General features: G+C 35.5%; 1 protein-coding gene across 1 annotated transcript in view; it reads right to left on the bottom strand.

Annotated features, from left to right (window-relative positions):
* Positions 1-20,277, bottom strand: part of TAF4B (TATA-box binding protein associated factor 4b) — a 101,395-nt gene that overhangs the window by 58,207 nt on the left and 22,911 nt on the right. Inside the window, exons 7-9 of the mRNA XM_045527699.1 lie at positions 19,500-19,635; positions 18,406-18,511; positions 1,741-1,910 (exon numbers count right to left, since the gene is read on the bottom strand). Coding sequence (XP_045383655.1) covers positions 1,741-1,910; positions 18,406-18,511; positions 19,500-19,635 — 412 coding nt within the window. The remainder of the gene's footprint in view (positions 1-1,740; positions 1,911-18,405; positions 18,512-19,499; positions 19,636-20,277) is intronic.

Here is a 20,277-nt window from a genome sequence, read left to right as displayed (position 1 = left end):
ATAAGTGCCCCATGCCACAGAACAAGCTAGCTCCCTTTTGGCCACACGAGAATGAGAAGAAACTGGCTGCCTGAAAACCAGGAAAAGGGCCTTCACCAAGAACCTGACCCTGTTGGCACCCTGATCTCAAATGTCCAACCTCCAAAACTGTGAGAAATAAATGTTTGTCCTTTAAGCCATCCAGTTTATGGTCTTTTGTTATAGCAACCCAAGCTAAGACAACAGTCTTGTCCATTTGTTTACATATTGTCTATGGCTGCTTGTGCACTATGATAGTTGAGCAGTTGTGACAGAGACCATATGGACCACAAAGTGACAAATATTTATTAACTGGCCTTTTGGAGAAAAGGGGTGCTGGTCCCTGTCCTAAGTAATCAAAAACGCTCTTTCAGTGCTAAAAATTTTTCTATCATATAATCCACATATAAATCAAACTAGAAATAAAATTTGTACAGGAAGGTATAAAGTGATAAAACTAAGTAACTACTTATACTCCACCAAAGCTCTAGATAATTATGTCATTAAGGGGTTAATATATTAGTGAATTTTCCAAGCCATTAAAGGAAGGTATAGTGCTTAGGCTTGTTCTATAATACAATTAAGGAACTGGTTCCTATACAATACAAAAGATATATGCAAAGAAGGAAATGGAAGGCAGCCAGGGAGGCAAAACACAAGCAAACAGCAAACATGTTACCATCAGCTTGTCTCAATTCCTATCTTGCAGAATTATAAATTATAATTTTTCACAACAAAAGAAAGATAATGGATTTTCAATTTAAATTAGAAATATAAAATAGTGGTCATTTGTAGCATGCAGTACATCAAACATTTACTTACTAATTGTGAAGTAGACCTCAAATATTTATTAGTAATATACTTTGTAGTCCTTAAATATACCATGGGCATATAAAAATCAGAAGCCTTCACATTTTATGTTATACTTTCATTATAAAATGTAAAGATTCTTACTCAAGTATATTCAATGCTTATTAGTACTGGCCCCCAAAATTTAACATGGGTCAAGTATAGCTGGTCTCTAATAAGTCCCAGGGTCAGGATACAAGAAATGGTTTAAATCACACACAACAATTTCTCTCCAATGTGTCTTTTTTTTTCTAGCTAATTTGGGGAGATTGTAGTCTTTCACATTCCTGTAAGTTTGGAATCAAACAACAGTTAAAAGCTGTTTGGCTCCAGAATAGCAACGATATGTTCTCTCCCATTTTCTTTCACACACTGCAGCTACTTAACTATACTACTGGACCTAAAGAAAACCCTAAGATTCTAATCCAGTTCTTTTAAAGTGAGGATGGGTTTAAATTTCAGAGTAAAGGGAAAAGGGACTTACTCTCATTGGCTGTTCCTATATTTCATAAACACAAACATATAACATACATAAATGGGCATTTGGATACATACATGCCAAGGGCCAAAGGACAGAAAAAAAATAACATATATTCATGTAAAAATACACTCAACTTTTCCCCCATTAAGAAATATGAATAAAATATGAACGTCTATTATCTAAACCAAAAACCATAGGTTATATTATTTAAGTCACAGTAATCATTTTTAAAATAAAATATTTTTCTGTAACACCTACAAAACCTTGATTATTTCTAGAGCCTTATTTAAGCCTCAGAGTTCCTGGACAACCAACCCAGGTTGTCTCTTATGATAATATTTTTCCTCAAAAAGACATTTCTATCAGGTCAATAACTATAACTCTGTACTTACCAATGTCTAAAATTCTCTTTTGTAGAGCTCCAATGAAAAGAAATGGTTCATCTTTACATGTCTGAAAGAGCGTGCCAACCAATTCAGAGTTTGTTGCTAAGATACAGGCATTTTCTTCATTGAGGTTGACCCCTGCCATGGAAGTCACATCATTGATGTCATCTTCCTCTCTAATAGAAAAAAAAAGTTGTAGTTTTTTGGTGGAGTGTGTATAGTGTGTGTGTATATGAATGACTGGTTTCAGAGAGGAAAAGAATCATAGATCTCCCTTCATGACTAATGATATTATTTTACTTAATTTATCCAGCAAAGAAGAGAATTGAAGAATGGCTATCTTTCCCTACAAGCCTTTAAAATTAATTGGTGCCCCTAACCACTAGTATACATCTAATATCAGAAAGATGAATCAGAAGCAACTTTGTCTACGAGGGCACATCTTTCCCTTTCTTAATTTGGTAAACGAGATACACCTAGAGATATTTGGAGTCATACTAATTCATTTAGAAATGCTCTACAATGAAAGACAAAGAAATGAAGACAGACATCTGTGTTTTCATGCACGCCCTCAGATTTCCCAGCGCACGCCACCGTTGCACTGAAGGCCAGCAGAAACTCCCTGGTCCTGAAAAGTCAGCACCCACATAAAGGCCCTTTAGAAGAAGCTTACTCAACTAGCTGTTCTGAAACCAAACCACTAAAACTAGTTTTGTTTTCCTGCTTCAGACTTTTGGTGTGCTCCATCTGTACCAACTGAATTCATTAAACCACATCCTCAAGCAATTGGCTGCAAGGGGCTTATAGATAAAATGTAAAATTACACACACACACACACGTACAAACATACATATACAATACCATAAAGAACATACATATAAAATACAAACCACATCTGGGCTCCTTGCTTTGCACCAGCAAACAGTAGCTTTTATCTGACAGAATTGCTACATGGCCATAGCACTAAGATGAGTGAACAAGGGCTGTCTGGAAAGTATTCAGCCATTGTGACTATAACAAGAAAGCTACATGGTTGGATACTTTCCGGACAGCCCTCATATATATTTAAGCACAGAAATGAGATGGAAGAAAGAAATATAAAATTCCCTCACAGCATCCTTACCACCTTATGTAATAGCAAGCACTTTACTGGTTATAATTCATACAACAATGCAAAACATAATTTACACAAACAGGATTATATTAAAAAGCTGTTGTTTCTCTTTATTGCATGGGCCAAATGGTATGTCATGTGGTCTCATGTCAATAGATTTAAATTACAAACCTCCCTGTGGTAATGCATTTGTGCAGAGGAAAGGAAAATAAGTTATAATTGTCAAATGCTCAAGAAATTCAGGCCTCTAGTGCTCAACTTTTAAAAACAATACATTAGGGGTGAGGGGGAAGGGCCCATACTCAAACATATATAAGAGATGCAAGCTAAATGAAAGAAAGTGCTAGACGCAGCAATTGAACGTAAAGAGAAAAGCACAATGGTCTTATCATCTGAACAGTATAACAAAAGCTCAACATTAAAAGGTATGTTGCCTTTTCACAAGATGGCAGGAAGGTGAAGGAGGAGGCTCCTGCCCCTCCCAAAGCCGAACCCAAAGCAAAGGCTTTGAAGGCCAAGATGGTAGTGCTTAAGGCATCCACAGCCACACGCAAAAAAGAAGATCCGTACATCACGCAACTTCCGGCGGCTGAATACACTGCGGCTCCGGAAGCAGCCCAAATATCCTTGCAAGAGCACCCCCAGAAGAAACAAACTCAACCACTGTGCCATCAAGTTCCCCCGACCACTCAGCCTGCCATAAAGAAGACAGAAGACAATACACTTGTGTTCACTGCGGATGTCAAAGCCAACAAGCACCAGATCAAACAGGCTGTGAAGAAGCTCTATGACATTGATGTGGCCAAGGTCAACACCCTGATCAGGCCTGACGGACAGAAGAAGGCATATGTTTGACTTGCTCCCGATTACAATGCTTTGTATGTTGCCAACAAAATTGGGATCATATAAACCAAGTCCAGTTGGCTAATTCTAAATATGTATCTTTGTACCGTTTTTAAAAAAAAAAAGTATGTCTCTGTAATAGGGAAAAGAAAAAAGTAATCTTAGGCCGGCAGGGTGGCTCCTGCCTGAAATCCTAGCACTCTGGGAGGCCAAGGTGGGCGGATTGTTTGAGCTCAGAAGTTCAAGACCAGCCTGAGCAAGAGTGAGACCCCGTCTCTACTGAAAATAGAAAGAAATTATATGGACAGCTAAAAATATATATAGAAAAATTAGCTGGGCATGGTGGCGCATGCCTGTAGTTCCAGCTACTTGGGAGGCTGAGGCAGAAGGATTGCTTGAGCCCAGGAGTTTGAGGTTGCTGTGAGCTAGGCTGACACCATGGCACTCTAGCCTGGGCAACAGAGTGAGACTCTGTCTCAAAAAAATATAAAAAAATTAAAAAAATTAAGATAAAAAGAAAAGGAAAAAAAAACATCTAAAGTGTAACAATGGTAGAAATCATAAGCCTAAAGATGGACCAAAATCTGAATAAAAAAATATTTTAAAGGGACTGAGCAAATAGTATTTTTAAAAGACCAAGTAAACATCAGTGAAAAGTCAGTTCACTGCAAAACAGAATCCTAACCAGTTACTTAACATCTTTGGGACTCAGTTTCCTCCTCCTCCAAAAAAAAAAAAAAAAAAAAAAAATTGAATAACTCAGATGCTTTCTAAGGTCCCTCTCAGCCACTTAAAAGAATGAGGCAGCTCTCTTTGGACTGACTTAAAATGAAGACACTGCACCTTGAGTACATACAAGCTTATACGGGCATAATATATCTCTGGAAAGATACATGAGAAATTGTGCTCTGGAGAGGGAAACAGGAAAGCGGGGCTAGGAAGACAACTTACTTTATACCTTATTATACCCCTTTCTAACTTTTGAATGTTGTACTGTATACATGGATTACCTAATCAAAATAATTAGTGATGTCAAAAATAAACATTTAGGGAAAGAAAACTAAAGATGAGATAGAAAAAATGAAGTTTAAACATGTAACTTCATCCTTCCCTTAAAATAAAACTGGAGTTATTAAAGGTAATGCCACATGGCCTTTATACAATATACATACAACACTGAGTGCCTGTAATCTCAAGTGTGTCAGATACACATGCCCCTGTAACCTGCACCTTGCTTCTGTAGCAGGGCTCCTATATAGCCCCTGTTGACATCTCACATACAGGCTGCAGAGACCAGTACCACGCTAATTTACTATCAGTACCTAGCATAGTAATAAAATCGAACAGAATCCAGTCAAGGAGGGGACAGTCCCATGTCTTTTAATAGAATCATGCCGCCTTTCCCTATAAATAAGCAGAGAACTAAATGCCCACTAAGATTGGTTCTTGCCTGTTATCCCTCCTTATCTGGCCCCAAGCTGAATACAGCTCCCTCTAGTACAGCTGCCAGTTACCATGGTTACAGATGGCAAAGGGAGTAGAGGAGGACCCTATTGAGGGAAGAGGAATATCGGTTCCACAATAAACAGCACCCACACCATTTAAAACTTCCTCTAAGAAAGGGTAACTGAAGGAAAGAAAAGACAACACAGTGTTTTAGCAGCATTATCAGTAAAGGTAAGATAAGCCAGGAGAGTAACAAAAGCTTTGATATTGAGGGATATTTGTGATTATGGTTTGATTTTAATTTTAAAGTAGACAAAAGCAAGAATCACTGAACCAAGTCTTCAAGTTTTCTGGTCTGATGCAGTGTCTTCTGATGAAGGTGCTGTGAAAGGCAATCTGTTTTGTTTTAAAAGATATTCAGAAAAATACACTGAAGACTGACTCAGTACAAAAAACCTTCCAACTCAAGATTCTATGGAGTGTAGCAGAGTACTATGCAAAAATTACAAAATATCACTCCTTTATCAGAAATGCCTTGCATTCTGGCTTCTGAAACTGATCTAATTCTTTAGCTTTTGATAAAGTTGACCATTGCTCATGCCTGCCTTCTTAAATGTCTTCCACCCTCAACACTGGTAACAGCACTAGACTAATTCTTCTAAAGTAAAGTGAATCACATTAATCTCCTGTTGAAAAACCTTTCATGTACCCCTGAACTCAACCTGACATTCAAGACTATTTTTAAATCATTTATCCAATAGCTATAACTTTTGAATTTCTGAGAATACATGTTTGTCTCTGTTATGATAGGTCTTATTGTCTTCTTTAATAGTCAATGTGTTTGCCTTAAATTCCAACTAGACTAATTTTATTAATCATATTAATCATCTTCATTACCTATCACACCCTAGTATGTAAATCATATTTAAATATTTTAAAAATTTCTATGCACTCAGAACAGCTGTTTATCTATTACAACATATTGAGAAGCAGAACAATGTGTAAAAATGAAAGTTCTGGGTCAAACTGTCTATCTTCGAATCCTGACTCTACCTCTTATTATCTACGTGAAATAAAGCAATTAACCACTCTAAAACTGCATCTTCAGTAAAATTGGGGCAATAATGGTCCCTACCTTTAGAATGAAGATTAAAGGAATTCATAACATAGAAAAGGAAATACCTTAATATATAAAGAGCTCCTATAAATAACTAAGGAAAAGACTAATGATCCAATGGAAAAATGGGCAAAGCATACGAATCTTCAGTTAACAGGAAAAGAAAAAAAGATGCAGATGTTCTATCCAACTCATAACAGCAATATAAGTTATAATCTTTCACCTGTTAGATTGGCAACCATTTTTTTTAAAGTTCACCAGAACACATGGAAATATGTTATCTTAAGCTCTGTTGCTGTGAGTATAATCTGTTAATACAACTTCCATGAAGGGCTATTTGGCGTTATCTGACAATTTAAAATGAAGAAATCACTCTTCCTAAAAATTATGTAAAATGATAGTCACTGCACCTTTGTTTTTCTAGTACAAAACAATGGAAACAACCTAAACTGTACTATGACATTGACTGCCACACTAAAAAAAAATATTTTTTTGGCACGGCACGGTGGCTCACACCTGGAATCATAGCACTCTGGGAGGCCGAGGCAGGAGGATTGCTCAAGGTCAAGAGTTCAAGACCAGCCTGAGCAAGAGCGAGACCCCCATCTCTACTAAAAATAGAAAGAAATGATCTGGACAGCTAAAAATATATACAGAAAAAAAATTAGCCAGGCATGGTGGCACATGCCTGTAGTCCCAGCTACTCGGGAGACGGAGGCAGAAGGATTGCTTAAGCCCAGGAGTTTGAGGTTGCTGAGGTCAGTGCCTGACGTCAAGGCACTCTAACCCAGGCAACAGAGCGAGACTCTGTCTCAAAAAAAAAAAAATTTTTTTCCTTGAGGCCATGGTGGTTTATTACAAAAACAGAATAAAAACTTTGAAAACAAAATGATCCTTTCTAATTTAATGAAAAATTTGTTATTTTTTATGGTTTTCTGTATCCTATAGGTATGTTGAATACGGTAGAGAGATATGTGTGTTATATATGCTTCACCAGGTCCCAGGCTCAAAACTAGCGTGAGTTAAACACAACTCACATGACAGTTAATGTGTTATGGAACTTTGTTAAAAATATCAAATCACAACAAACATGTACTGATATGGGATAATCTCCAAGATTTACTACTATTTTTTTTTTTGGGAGACAGAGTCTCACTGCAAGATTTACTGTTATTAAGTTGTAAAAACCAAAAGGTAAAACATGGCCGGCCATGGTGGTTCATACCTGTTATCCCAGCACTTTGGGAGGCCAAGGCGGAAGGATTTTTTGAGAACAGGAGACCGGCCTGGGCAACATAGCAAAATTGTATCTCTAAGGAAAGGAAAGTAGAGGGGAGAAGAGAGCCAATGGAGAAGAGGAAGGAAAGGAATAGGGGGAGGGAGAGGGCGGAGGGGAAAGGAAAGAAATTAAAAAATTAGCCAGGTGTGGTGGCTCACACCTATAGTCTCAGCTATACAAGAGGCTGAGGGAGGGGGATCTCTTGAGCCCAAGAGTTCCAAGTTGCAGTGAACTATGATTATTGTCACTGCACTCCAGCCTGGGTAACACAGAGATCCTGTCTTTTATAAAAATAAAACAAACAAACAAAAAACCATTATGTATGTATGTATGGTATATTACCATCTGTGTTGAAAAGATTATATCTAGGGAGTCTTTTCTTGTCATGTACCATCAACAAAGTACTCTGTTTCCCACAAAGGGGGAAAAAAAAAAGACTAGCTATATCTAGAAAGATACACAACAAATTGGTAACAGCGGTTGGCTTGAGGCTGGGAACCTAGATAGCAGAAGAATAAAGCGGGGGAAAGTCTTATTTTTCCCTCTTGTATCTTTTGAGTTTTATGTAAAATGTACATGTTACCTAGTCAAATAAATAATTTATTTTAAACATATATAAACAAAAAAATTTTATTTTAGGAAGATTGATTGCTTTCCTTAGATTATTAAATCCCTAGTAAAATATGTTTGCCTTTAATATTTTTTTTTCAGCTCTCTCAGGCATGGCCTTTCTACTGTAGCATGTCTGTAAACTCACATAATACCCTGTTTATTCCTCCTTCTATATGTTTTTTGAAGTTATTTTTCTCATGGGAAATTTCCTCTTTCTTCTTAACTCAAATGTAGTATAGCATACTGCAGTACTTCTCAAACTTTAGTGTCCTGGGGAATGACCTAAGAAGTATATGTTCACATAAACAACACACTTTTATGAAAACTAACATACCAAAATTAATAAATAGTCAGAACAATAGCACTGTCTTCTAATTTTGCAAATCGCTTTAAAAATCCACTGGTCCTCTTGCAGTTTGAATGGATCCTTTAACCATGCATGGTTTTATAACATCACGCATTGATAATGTAGAAAATATTGGTTTACTGAGTTGTATAGATCTTCCAAATTTAAACTCATACATAATCCAAAAATCATGTGTTAATATCTCCACCAATCAGATCAGAAAAATCTAAGTATTGGGAAGCTGTCAAACTCATGGTAGTGAGTAGAAGTTTTCCAAAATTTTAATCTGTGCTTGAAAGCGCAAACTTTATCACTGGTTTTAAAAAAAAGTTGTCAAGTTTTTTTCCCCCTAAAGTGAAAGGCTCACTTCATTCATTTTCATGAAACTGTCTGTCAATGCTAGTCTATATGTATAGTTCCTAAATCTGCAATGAACATCAGAAATACAATAACAGCTTTTAAAATACAGGTTCCTGTCATATCCAATCTCCAGAGATTTCATTCTAGATGGGTCCCAGAATCTGAAATTTTAACAATTCTGAAACTGCTGACCTGTACTGTACTAGCAAATATTTGCTTATAATTTGCTTCTAAAAATACCTACCAGCCCTTCCTTTATTTACATGTTCTCAATTACATTATTAATCCTGTTAAGAAATTTTTAGCATGAATCACACCACAGCATTATCATTGCCTCTTGGCATTGATCCTTATTGAGGATGCCCAGGACAGGTAAGATAAATTCTATATTCTGTACATAAATACAAAGATAGTTCTTCCTGAACATCATTTTACTATGACAAAATGTGCCTAAAAACTTTGAAAGGCTTCACAATCTCATCTCTAAGTCTTCATTCACATAATTTCCCTGTGTGGAATGTTCAAGAACCTAATTTCTATTAAGACCTTTTTGTTAAATTTTAATCCTATGTTCTAATCTGGGCACAGTTTATTTACATGGAGGCATCTTCCCTGTCTCCCTTGTCACTCCAAGATGAGAGCATTTTTTCTCACCAGAGAGTTCCTCTCTTTTTTAAAATCCCTGCTCTGGAATAACCATTATATCATACATTATGTAGCCAGCATATTATTGATACACTTGCACAGACAAGGACAAATAGGCTTTGTTGTTGTTGTTGTTGAGATAGGGTCTCGCTCTATTGCCCAGGCTAGAGTGCAGTGGTATCATCCTAGCTCACTGCAACCTCAAACTCCTGGGCTCAATGATCCTCCTGTCTCAGCCTCCCGAGTAGCTAGGACTATAGGCGCACACCATGATGCCTAGCTAATTTTTTCTACTTTTAGTAGAGATGGGGTCTTGCTCTTGCTCAGGCTGCTCTCAAACTCCTGGCCTCAAGTGATCCTCCCACTTCAGCCTGCTGAAGTGTTAGGATTGCAGGCATGGGCCACGGTGCCTGGCTCAAACAGACTCTTAATACATGAAACAATGAGTTACAAATGATGAAAAGTTACCTAAATTTATATTTGATAAAGTTAAACTGAACTTCTAGCTGTTAAAAATACTTTCACTACCAGAAATAATTCATCTATAAATATTTTATTTTTAATATGTATCTGTAAAATATATGGACTCTTAAACCATATATCATTATCACATCAAAATTTCAATATTAATTCCTTATTATCACCCAATACCCAGTTTAAATAGGGGTAACTATACAAGAGGCAAAGATACTGTAGTATTTGTCACTTCTGTATGACTGATATAACATGAATCTCTGGCACCCTCTGGTGTTTAAGCACTATATAGCTTCCCACAGTAATCCAAACTACAGTCACAAGCAGAATAGAAGATACGATCTTCTTAGTAGAAAAAGTCATAAATGGACTAAAAAACTTTTAAATTAACTTGATAGTTTTGAAAAATGAGGCAGGTATCTATGTTATTAAACCTCATCCAGTTTAGTCAGGACAAGATCTAATGCCATACACTACTATTTACTCTTTTTTAACAAAAGAAACAACATCAAGGGTCTACTTTTCATTTTAACAATAACTGAAGTGATAATGATAGTAAGTATCCGGGAAAGCAAATAAATAAAAAAAAAGATATCACTATGAAAAGATATGCACAAAACCACATAGGATTTGAATTAGAAAGTTTTATGCAAATATGAAAAGCATTATCTTTTTTGTAAAACTAAGATATCTAAGAAATAGCTAAGATTATAAATACTCCTATTCTCTTTTTCAAAATTCATTATTTCAATATTTGAATGTCTATTATGAACCATTCATTATTCTAAACACTAGAAATACATACCAACAGGAAGTGATAGTTATTTTAAACTCTCAAAGAATTAAAAAGGAGTAGGAAATACATGGAAGGGTAAACAAATACATGAATAAAATTTTAGGTAAGTGCCTTAACACAGCAGATTTGTCTATGAAAGCTGCTTTATATCGGTTGGCCAAGCAAAATCTAAGGAGGTAACTCTGAAATATGAAGGACCATGTCATATGAAGAGTGGGGGTCACGGAGTTTAGCACATACCACACCTAAAACTGTATAGTACTTATGCGACTAGTGTGTTTGAAGAACAGAAAGAAAGCAAACAAGGAGCATGGGTCCCCAACACTGAAAGAACATGACACTGGCAATGGATGGAATACTTCCAATTTTCTTGAACGTGAGAATCCATCTTTTCATGCAACTATTTTTCAGTTTTTCTGTCAACCACAACCTTACCAAATTCTAACAAATATAACCATGGTTTCAGATAGGAATCTTTCATATTATAAAAAAGGCAATTCTTCCCCCAAATTAACCTAATCACATAATTTCAATATGAAATTTCCATGGAACTGCCATGCTCATTGTAAAATTCATACACAAGAGAAAAATAATAAGTGTCAGGCACAGTGGCTCATGCCTATAATCCTAGCACTCGGGGAAGCCAAGGCTGGAGGCCTGCTGGAGCTCAGGAGTTCGAGAGCAGCCTGAGCAAGAGTTAGATCCATCTCTACTAAAAATAGAATAATAGCCAGGCAAGGTGGCACTGCCTGTAGTTCTAGCTACTTGGGAGGCTGAGGCAGGAGGATCACTTGAGCCCAGCAGCTGGAGGTTACTGTGTGCTATGATACGTGGCACTCTAGCCTGGGCAACAGAGCAAGACTCTGCCTAAAAAAAAAAAAGAAAAATAACAAGTAAAATGAAGATTACCTTTGATAAAAAGGAATACAGAGAAAGGATTTACACTATCAGATATAAAGATAAATAATGACACTATAACAATCAAAACCACCAAATATTAAAATCAAAATAAAACAAAAACATGTCACTAACATGGAATGTACCTTTGTATAAATGGGAATTTACTATAAGATAAAGGTGGCATTTCAAATAAGGTGAAGACGATGAGTAACTATTGTTGAGACAATCCATTTGAAAAAAAATTAATCTCTGCTTCAGATATTTACAAAGATAAAATCAAGAAGTACTGCAGATGTAAAGTGCATACATAAAGTAAATATGTATACATATGTTAAGAAATTATAGAAGCACATCATTATGGGCTCATAATACAGAAGGACATATTAGAATTCAAAAGCCACAAAGAGACTGGTAAACTTTGTGATTTAGAATTTCCATATACAAGACACTAAAAACAAAGTTACAAGTTAAACTTGTAAAAAAAAAATAGGGAGAAAAATATTTCCAACATAAACAACAAAGAATTATTCTCCAGTATATACACATGAGTCTAGAAAGCAATAAAGCACTCAACAGATAAATGAGCAAAAGTAATAAGCCAGAAATTTCCCAAAGAAAATATGAATGGTGACATTTTTGCCTCAGGTAGTAAATGGACATTTACTGAGGAGCAATGTTATACAGCACTATAACTGGACCAGCATAAGGCATTTTCATTCCATTACTGGGTTCACAGATTCCTTCAAAAAAGGTGTCAATAAAAATAAGCAATAAGCACATCCTAAAGGAAGAACTGCCTCAGGGGCAAATACCTCAGGGGCTAGCACTAGTGCTTGGGTCTCTATTACTGTATCTAAGACTCCTGGGTAACTCAGGTTCCGGACAACAAGACTGGAGGGCTTCCAAGTCAATAGTCATCCCTGGTTCCTCCCAGAAACAAGCACAAATCCTCTCTGGAATAAAGCAAACTCAATTTAGGACCTCACGTTTAACCTGATTACCTAGCCAACAAAGTTTTAAATTCAATAACTACATTTTTCACTTCCAAAAGTTCTCTTTGGTTCTTTGTGAAATTTCTGTATTCATTTTTTAATAAATAATTGTATCTTGCTCATTTTTGTGATTCCATACTTTAAACATTTTATAATGGTTTTTAATATTCAATATTTGATCAAATTCAATTCTTAAAAAGTCACTGGAATTGCAGATATGTTGCTGTTTCTCGGTAGTTTGACTCAAGGTGACTTCCTTACATGTTTACCTTACTGTGAATACATATAAAAATACCAAAAAACAACAGAATGACATCTTTAAAAAAAGAAAAAAAAAACCTGTAATTCTAATCTCAGTCTTGATGCCATCTATATAAATAACTTAAAATAATCTGAAAATCATTAGAAATAATAAGGCCGGGCATGGTGGCTCATGCCTATAATCCTAGCACTCTAGGAGGCTGAGACAGGAGGATTATTTCAGGTTAGGAGTTCAAGATCAGCCTGAGCAAGAGTGAGACCTGTCTGTAATAAAAATAGAAAAAATTAGCTGGGCATGGTGGCACACGTCTGTAGTCTCAGCTACTCGGGAGGGTAAAGTAGGAGGATCGCTTGAGCCCAGGTCAGGTTGCTGTGAGTTATGATTACACCACTGCACTCTATCTGGGGCGACAAGAGTGAGAGTCTATCTCAAAAATAAAAAAATAAAATCTGCTCCCCACAACTGAATATACATTTTTCTCTAAGTGCTCATAACATTTTATCAAAATTAGCCACATTGAGAAGTCTCAATAAATTTAATAAAATGGAAATTATATAAAGTATGTTCTCTGATCTCAAAATTACATTAGAAAATAAACACATAAAATATATGGGAAAACCCTAAATATTGCACTATTAAATAGAAGAAAAAGGAGAAAAATATTTTGACACGAATGAAAACATTAAAATTAACTGAATGATAAATCAGGATTTAGGGGGAAATTGATAGTATTAAATGCTTACATTAGAAAAAGAAGATTTAGATTTAATGATCTACATTTCCACTTTAAGAGGCTAGAAAAAGAGGAGCACCGGCTGGGCGTGGTAGCTCACACCCATGTAATCCTAGCACTTTGGGAGGCCAAGGTAAGAGGACCACCTGAGGCCAGGAATTCGAGACCAGCCTGAGCAAGGATGAGACACTATCTCTACAAAAAATAGAAAAATTAGCCAGGTATGGTGGTGAGTGCTTATAGTCCCAGCTACTAGGGAGGCTGAGGCAGGAGGATCACTTAAGCCTAGGAGTTTGAGGTTGCAGTGAACTATGATGACACCACTGCACCCTAGCCTGGACAACAGAGTGAGACCCTGTCTCTGAAAAAAAAAAAAAAAAACCCAAAACTTAAAAAGCAATGTAATTAACAATACTAGAATAACAAGAAAAATCGATGATCACCTTAAATAGATGCAGAAAAGGCTCAGGAAAAAAACACTTGATTTAAGAACAGACAAAATTTTTGAAGACATTTCACAAAAGAAGTTACACAAATGGGTAAGAAGGACATGAAAATAGACTCAGCATCATTAGTTACTTGGAAAAGCAAATTAAAGCTGTAATGAGCAACCAGAATGGCTAAAATTCAAAAAAAACAAAAAGAAGAAAACAGTAAAAAAAACTGCAGTATCAATTTTTAGCAAGCATGTGGAGCAAATGGAACGAAATCTTACACTTTGTTGGTGGGAATGTAAAATAGTATAACCGTTTAGGAAAATAGTTTGGCAGTTTCTTACAGAGTTAAACATATACTTCTATACTTACCATAGGATACAGCAATTCTACTCTTCTGTATTTACAGAAGTAATGGGAAAATCTATGTCCATACAAAGACTTGGACTACATGTATTCCTAGGAGCTTTATAATTGCCCAAAAGTGGAAACAATCCAAATGTCCACCAACAGATAAACAGTTCAGTGCAAACAAAAGCAATATATCCATATAATGAAAAACTATAAAGTGAGATTACTGATATATGCAACAACATGGATGTCTATCAAACACATTATGCTAGCAAAAGAAGCCAGATACAAGAACACAAATTGTATGATGCATTAAAATTGATCATTCTAATTGAGTCATTGTTGTCAAACCCAACTAAGACAGAGTTGAGAAGGCTGAAAAAAGCACTCAGGACACATAACATTGCTCTAGAAATGTAATTCCCTGTAAGTCCAGCTGCTGAAATCACCTGCTGTAACCTGAGACCAGTTTTATCTGTAACTGCTGAGATAACTTGATGTAAACCTGGGACTAATTTTGCCTACCTCCACACTCACCAATCAGAGCTAACCAGCTCTCCAGAACCTTACTAGTGCCAATGAACTTTCTCAAAGAGCCGTATATAACATTTCTCTTTTTTATAAAACCTTCAACTTTGTTTTTTCATACATAACAACTCCCATCTGGTCTGCATGTAAACCCCGAATTGCAGTTCTTTCTTCCCAAATAAAACATTAAATTTAGAGATTCACCTCTGCATTTTTATTTTGACTTCGACATCACTTAGGCAAAACCCTAGGAAAGATAAATCTAATGCACAATGATAGGAAGCAGATCAGTGGTTGTCTGGGGCCTGGGATGTAATGTGGGGTTTAGCTTTTTGTCAAAACTCAGTGAATTGGAAGACAATAACTGCCTAGAACACGATCTTTCAATACTTCCTCCCAAAACAATATAAAACAGTAACTACAACCTCAGCAGAACTTGAAGACAAAGAATACCCAAATTTTAAACTATAAATAAAAGTGAAAAACAATAAATCTTTATTATTTTGGTTCTTTCTCTTCTATTTCTGGTCAGTCTGGCTAGTGGTCTGTCAATTTTGTTTATCTTTTCAAAGAACCAACTTTTTGTTTCATTGATCCTTTGTATTGTGTTTTTGGTTTCCATTTCATTTAGTTCTGCTTTAACCTTTTCCTCTGCTGGCTTTGGGTTTGGTTTGTTCTTCTTCTAGTTGCTTGAGATGTGACGTTAGATTAATTTGTGATCTTTTTTTTTTTTTTTTTGAGACACAGTCTCACTCTGTTGCCCAGGCTAGAGTGCCGTAGCGTCAGCCTAGCTCACAGCAACCTCAAACTCCTGGGCTCAAGCAATCCTCCTGCCTCAGCCTCCCGAGTAGCTGGGACTACAGGCATGAGCCACCATGCCCAGCTAATTTTTTCTATATTATTTTTAGCTGTCCAAACCATTTCTTTCTATTTTTAGTAGAGACGGGGTCTCGCTCTTTTGCTCAGGCTGGCCTCGAACTCCTGACCTCGAGCGATCCTCCTGCCTCAGCTTCCCAGAGTGCTAGAATTACAGGCATAAGCCACCACGCCCGGTCTCTTTCTGTCTTTTTGATGTAGGCATTTAAGGCTAGGAACTTCCTCCTTACGGGTACTTTACTGGAGACCATTATAGTGAGTGAGTTATCTCAGGAATGAAAAACCAAACACCATATATTCTCACTAATAAGTGGGAGCTAATAGGTACACATGGTCACAAAGTGATATAAACAACGTGAGAAACCAAGAAGAGGGGAGGGTAGGTGGTGGGTGTGGAATAAAAACTTACCTATTGGGTACAACGAGCACTATTCTGGTGATGGGCACACCAAACGCCCTGACTTTTAAGCATTATACAAGATACCCATGTAACAAAAACATCTGTACCCCCTTAATTAATATTTTGAAATAAAAAATAAAATTAATTAAAGTTCAACGAATAAAGTAAACAAATTTAAAAAAGTAAAAAAGGGTTAGAGACAAAGTAACAAAAATGAGATACAGGCAAAAGGAATAAAATCCATACTACTGTAATCTATAAAGGAAAAAAAAACACAAAACAATGGACTAGAATATTTAAAACTACAATCCAAGAAAACTTTCCAGAAATTACAAAAAACCAGAATCTACATACCGAAAGGGCAAATGGGAACCTAGGAAAATTAAGCTACACTAATTACCTTCACAACATATCCTAGTACAAAATTATGAGATTTCAAAAATAAACAAAAAGAATCCCCAAGGCCTTCAGACAAAAAGATTGAATAATAGCACACAAATCAAGACAATAATGGAACAGCATTTTTTAAAAATGCAACATAAAAAGTGTGAATTTCAAATCCAGCCAAACTATCCTTTAAGTATCAAGGACACTGAAAAACAGTTTTACCACACAAGAACTTAGGGAATTCTAAGAACTCAGAGAATTCGACACCTATGAACCTCTCCTGAGGAACCTACTACTGGATAAACTTCATCCAATCAAGAGATGAATGAGAACACTTCAGAAAAAGGACAGAAGGTAAGCACTTTAATAAATGCATATAAAAGTAGACTTACAACAAATAAAGGAGGGGATGAGGAAGATGAGGTACCAATGTTATATGTTGTGAAGAAGAAATTATGCTATTAAAATGAGGAAAGTATAGAATGTGAACACGACAGTTTTTATATAGGCAGACAATAGGTGAGAATTAAAGGATAGCAATAAAACAAAAAGGACAAACCTAAAACTGTAAACATTCTAGAAGAAAACATAGGAAAAAATCTTTGTAACCCTGGGTTACACAAACATCTCTTAGACGTGAAAAGAACAATTAATAAGAGATAAAAATTAAAGAATTAAAAATCAACAAAAAATTAAAAACTTTTGCTCTGTGAAAGATACTGTTAAGAGAATTAAAAAAAATCATGACACAAAGAAAACATTTCCAAATCATTTATCTGGAAAAGGACTTGGATCTTAAATATATTTTAAAAACTCTTAAAAAAAACTAAACTATAAGAAAACAAAAATAGGCAATAAACAAAAATGGGCAAAAGATTTTTGAGGATAACAAATAGGCACAAGATCAACATCTTTAGTCATTAGGAAAATGCAAATTAAAACTGCAATAATAACAACCACTACACACCTATTGGAATGGTAAAAAATTAAGAGAACTGAGAGTACCAAGTGCTGACAAAGTTGGAGAGTGACTGGAATTCTCATCATCGCTGGTGGGAATGCAAAATGCTACACAGCCACTTTGTTAAACAGTTTAATAGGACTTTAAACAGTTAAACACACATTTATCAAATGACTCAGCAATCATAGTAGTAGATATTTACTATATAAAAATGAAAACCTACATTCACACAAAATTCTGTATGTGAATGTTTATAGAAGTTTTATATATGATTGCTAAAAACTGGAAACCAACCAAATGTCCATCAATAGCAAAAAGGATAAACTAATTTCATAAAATGAAATACTTCTTAGCAATTTAAAAGAACAATCTTCTAGTATTCAAAATGACATGGATGATCGCAAAAACATGCTGAGTAAAAAAGGACAGATGCAAAAGAGGATGTGATAATGTAATATTCCATTTATATGAAGTTCTAGAATAGACAAAAATGATCTACGGCGATGGACATAAGAACAGTGGCTGAGTGGCTGCTGGAGTCAGAAGATGGGGGTAATTAATTTGAAAGGTACACAAAGGTGATGGGTATGTTCATTATCTTGATCTGGATTATGATTACATAGGTATATGTATTTGACAAAACTCATTGAGCTATACACTTTTGTGTACTTTACTATTTACAAATTATACTCAATAAAGTGCTGTTAGCTCTCTAAAAAGGTATCAATAAATCTATTTTATTAAGGTATTATTCTGTCATCTCTTTTTTTTTTTTAATATTACTTCCTTAAACCACATTTAACTATTTTCTTTACCTGAAGCATGTTGTTCCATTCTCCTTTATTTTATTCTTCTGAATAGGAGATGCTTGGAGTGACAGAATTTTATTTCCAGGCAGAGTAATTTGCTTTACAATGGAAGCTATAAAAACAAAACAAGAAAGAAAAAAGTAGAATACAAAAAAGCAATCATGCCATATTAAGAAAAATTCAGGACAACAGTTTTTAATCTGTATAGAATAATCAAAGAAAATTTGAAGTTGCCCTAGAACTATGTTTAAATTCAAACAAGACAATGAATTTATTCCCTGTATAAGAAATGATCTTAAGAAATAAAGATCATTCCATTTCTTTTTTTGCATGGTTTCAAATTGTCTGTAGAATTAGCAGCATTACAAACTATGAACAAAAGGTTACTGAAACATGTTATCTGTATCAGTATATTTTAAAAACACATAAAAGCTCTACCTTACATGTGTAAGACTGATTTTTTAATTTATTTTTTATTTGTTTTAAGGAGACAGTGTCTCACTCTGTCCCTCAGGCCGGAGTGCAGTGGCACAATCATACTCACTGCAGCCTCAAACTCCTGGGCTCAAGCAATCCTTTTGTCTCAGCTTCCCAAGTAGCCTCAGACTACAGTCAGGCACTACCATGCACAGCTAAAAAAAATTTTTTTTTTTTTTTAAATTTTTGTAGTGATGAGGTCTCACTATGTTGCCCAGGCTAATTTCAAACTCCCAGCCTCAAGAGATCCTCTGGCCTCAGTCTCCCAAAGTGCTGGAATTACAGACATGAGTCACTGCGCTGGCCTGATATCCAAACTTAGAGAAAGAACTATATTTGAGGAAGAAATGAGGCTATAGCAAATTTTATAAGTTTAAAAAATCCTCATTTACTAGATTATTTTATCTAATTACAGAACACCATTAGTAGTTTCTTCTAAAACAACATATATGGTTTACATTGTATGTACAATAAATCTAATAAGTAGTCATCTTGCAGTCTTCTTTCATAGTTGCCAACTTTGAAAGACCAGTCTCTCTTAACATAACAACAATAAAATTATGCAAAACTCCTCTACATGTTCCAAAACCAATGTGATAGGTCTGGGATGGGCCAGCATCTACCTGTTGGAAACTGACTGGTAGGTATTACAGTGTTCACTGGCATCTTCTTTTGTCCAGATTTCTGAATGGTCAATGCTGAGGGATGGGAAAATGTGGTCACTTGTTTTGCAATGCCTCCTGAAGGCTGCTGAACTACCTGAAACAATGAGAACTGTCAATACAGTCAAGTCATCCAACTTAACCAGAGTTAGAAAAGGACATGTTTTCAGTTTTAACAAAAGACTGTGCTCACTCACCTGTAAATACACCTTTATCTTGGCATAACAAGAATATCTAGTTAAAAGTTAAGTTTTTAAGTACCAAAATTATTTTGTGCAAAAGTAAAAAACATGACTATCTCACACATCTTTTAGAGTAGAATTCAAATTTATATTTCACACTGCTCAATTTAAATCTCTATATGGATTCTGTTTTTATTTTTTTAACTTATTGTGGAAAATTTCAAACATACTCAAAAGTAGAGAGAAAAAAATAAAACCACTTATACCATTACCTAGCTTCCACAATGATTATTTTTGACCAATTTTGTTTCATCTATCTATACCCCTACCCACTTCCTTGCCACCCTCAATTATTTTAAAGCAAATCTCAGACACATCTTTTGATCCATAAATATTTCAAAATATATCTCTGAAAGATAAGGACTTTTTATGTGCCATTTTTTAAAAGTATTCTTTTAAACCATTTGAAAGTGACAATGCTAAAGGCATTCTTCAAGATGTTCAAGAAATCTAGAGGGTGAAGGGTGAAGGAAATAAAGGAAAAGACATTGAAATAG

The sequence above is a fragment of the Lemur catta genome, chromosome 16, assembly GCF_020740605.2.
Source record: "Lemur catta isolate mLemCat1 chromosome 16, mLemCat1.pri, whole genome shotgun sequence".
Lineage (NCBI taxonomy): Eukaryota > Metazoa > Chordata > Mammalia > Primates > Lemuridae > Lemur > Lemur catta.
This window is presented reverse-complemented; position numbering and strand designations above follow the sequence as displayed.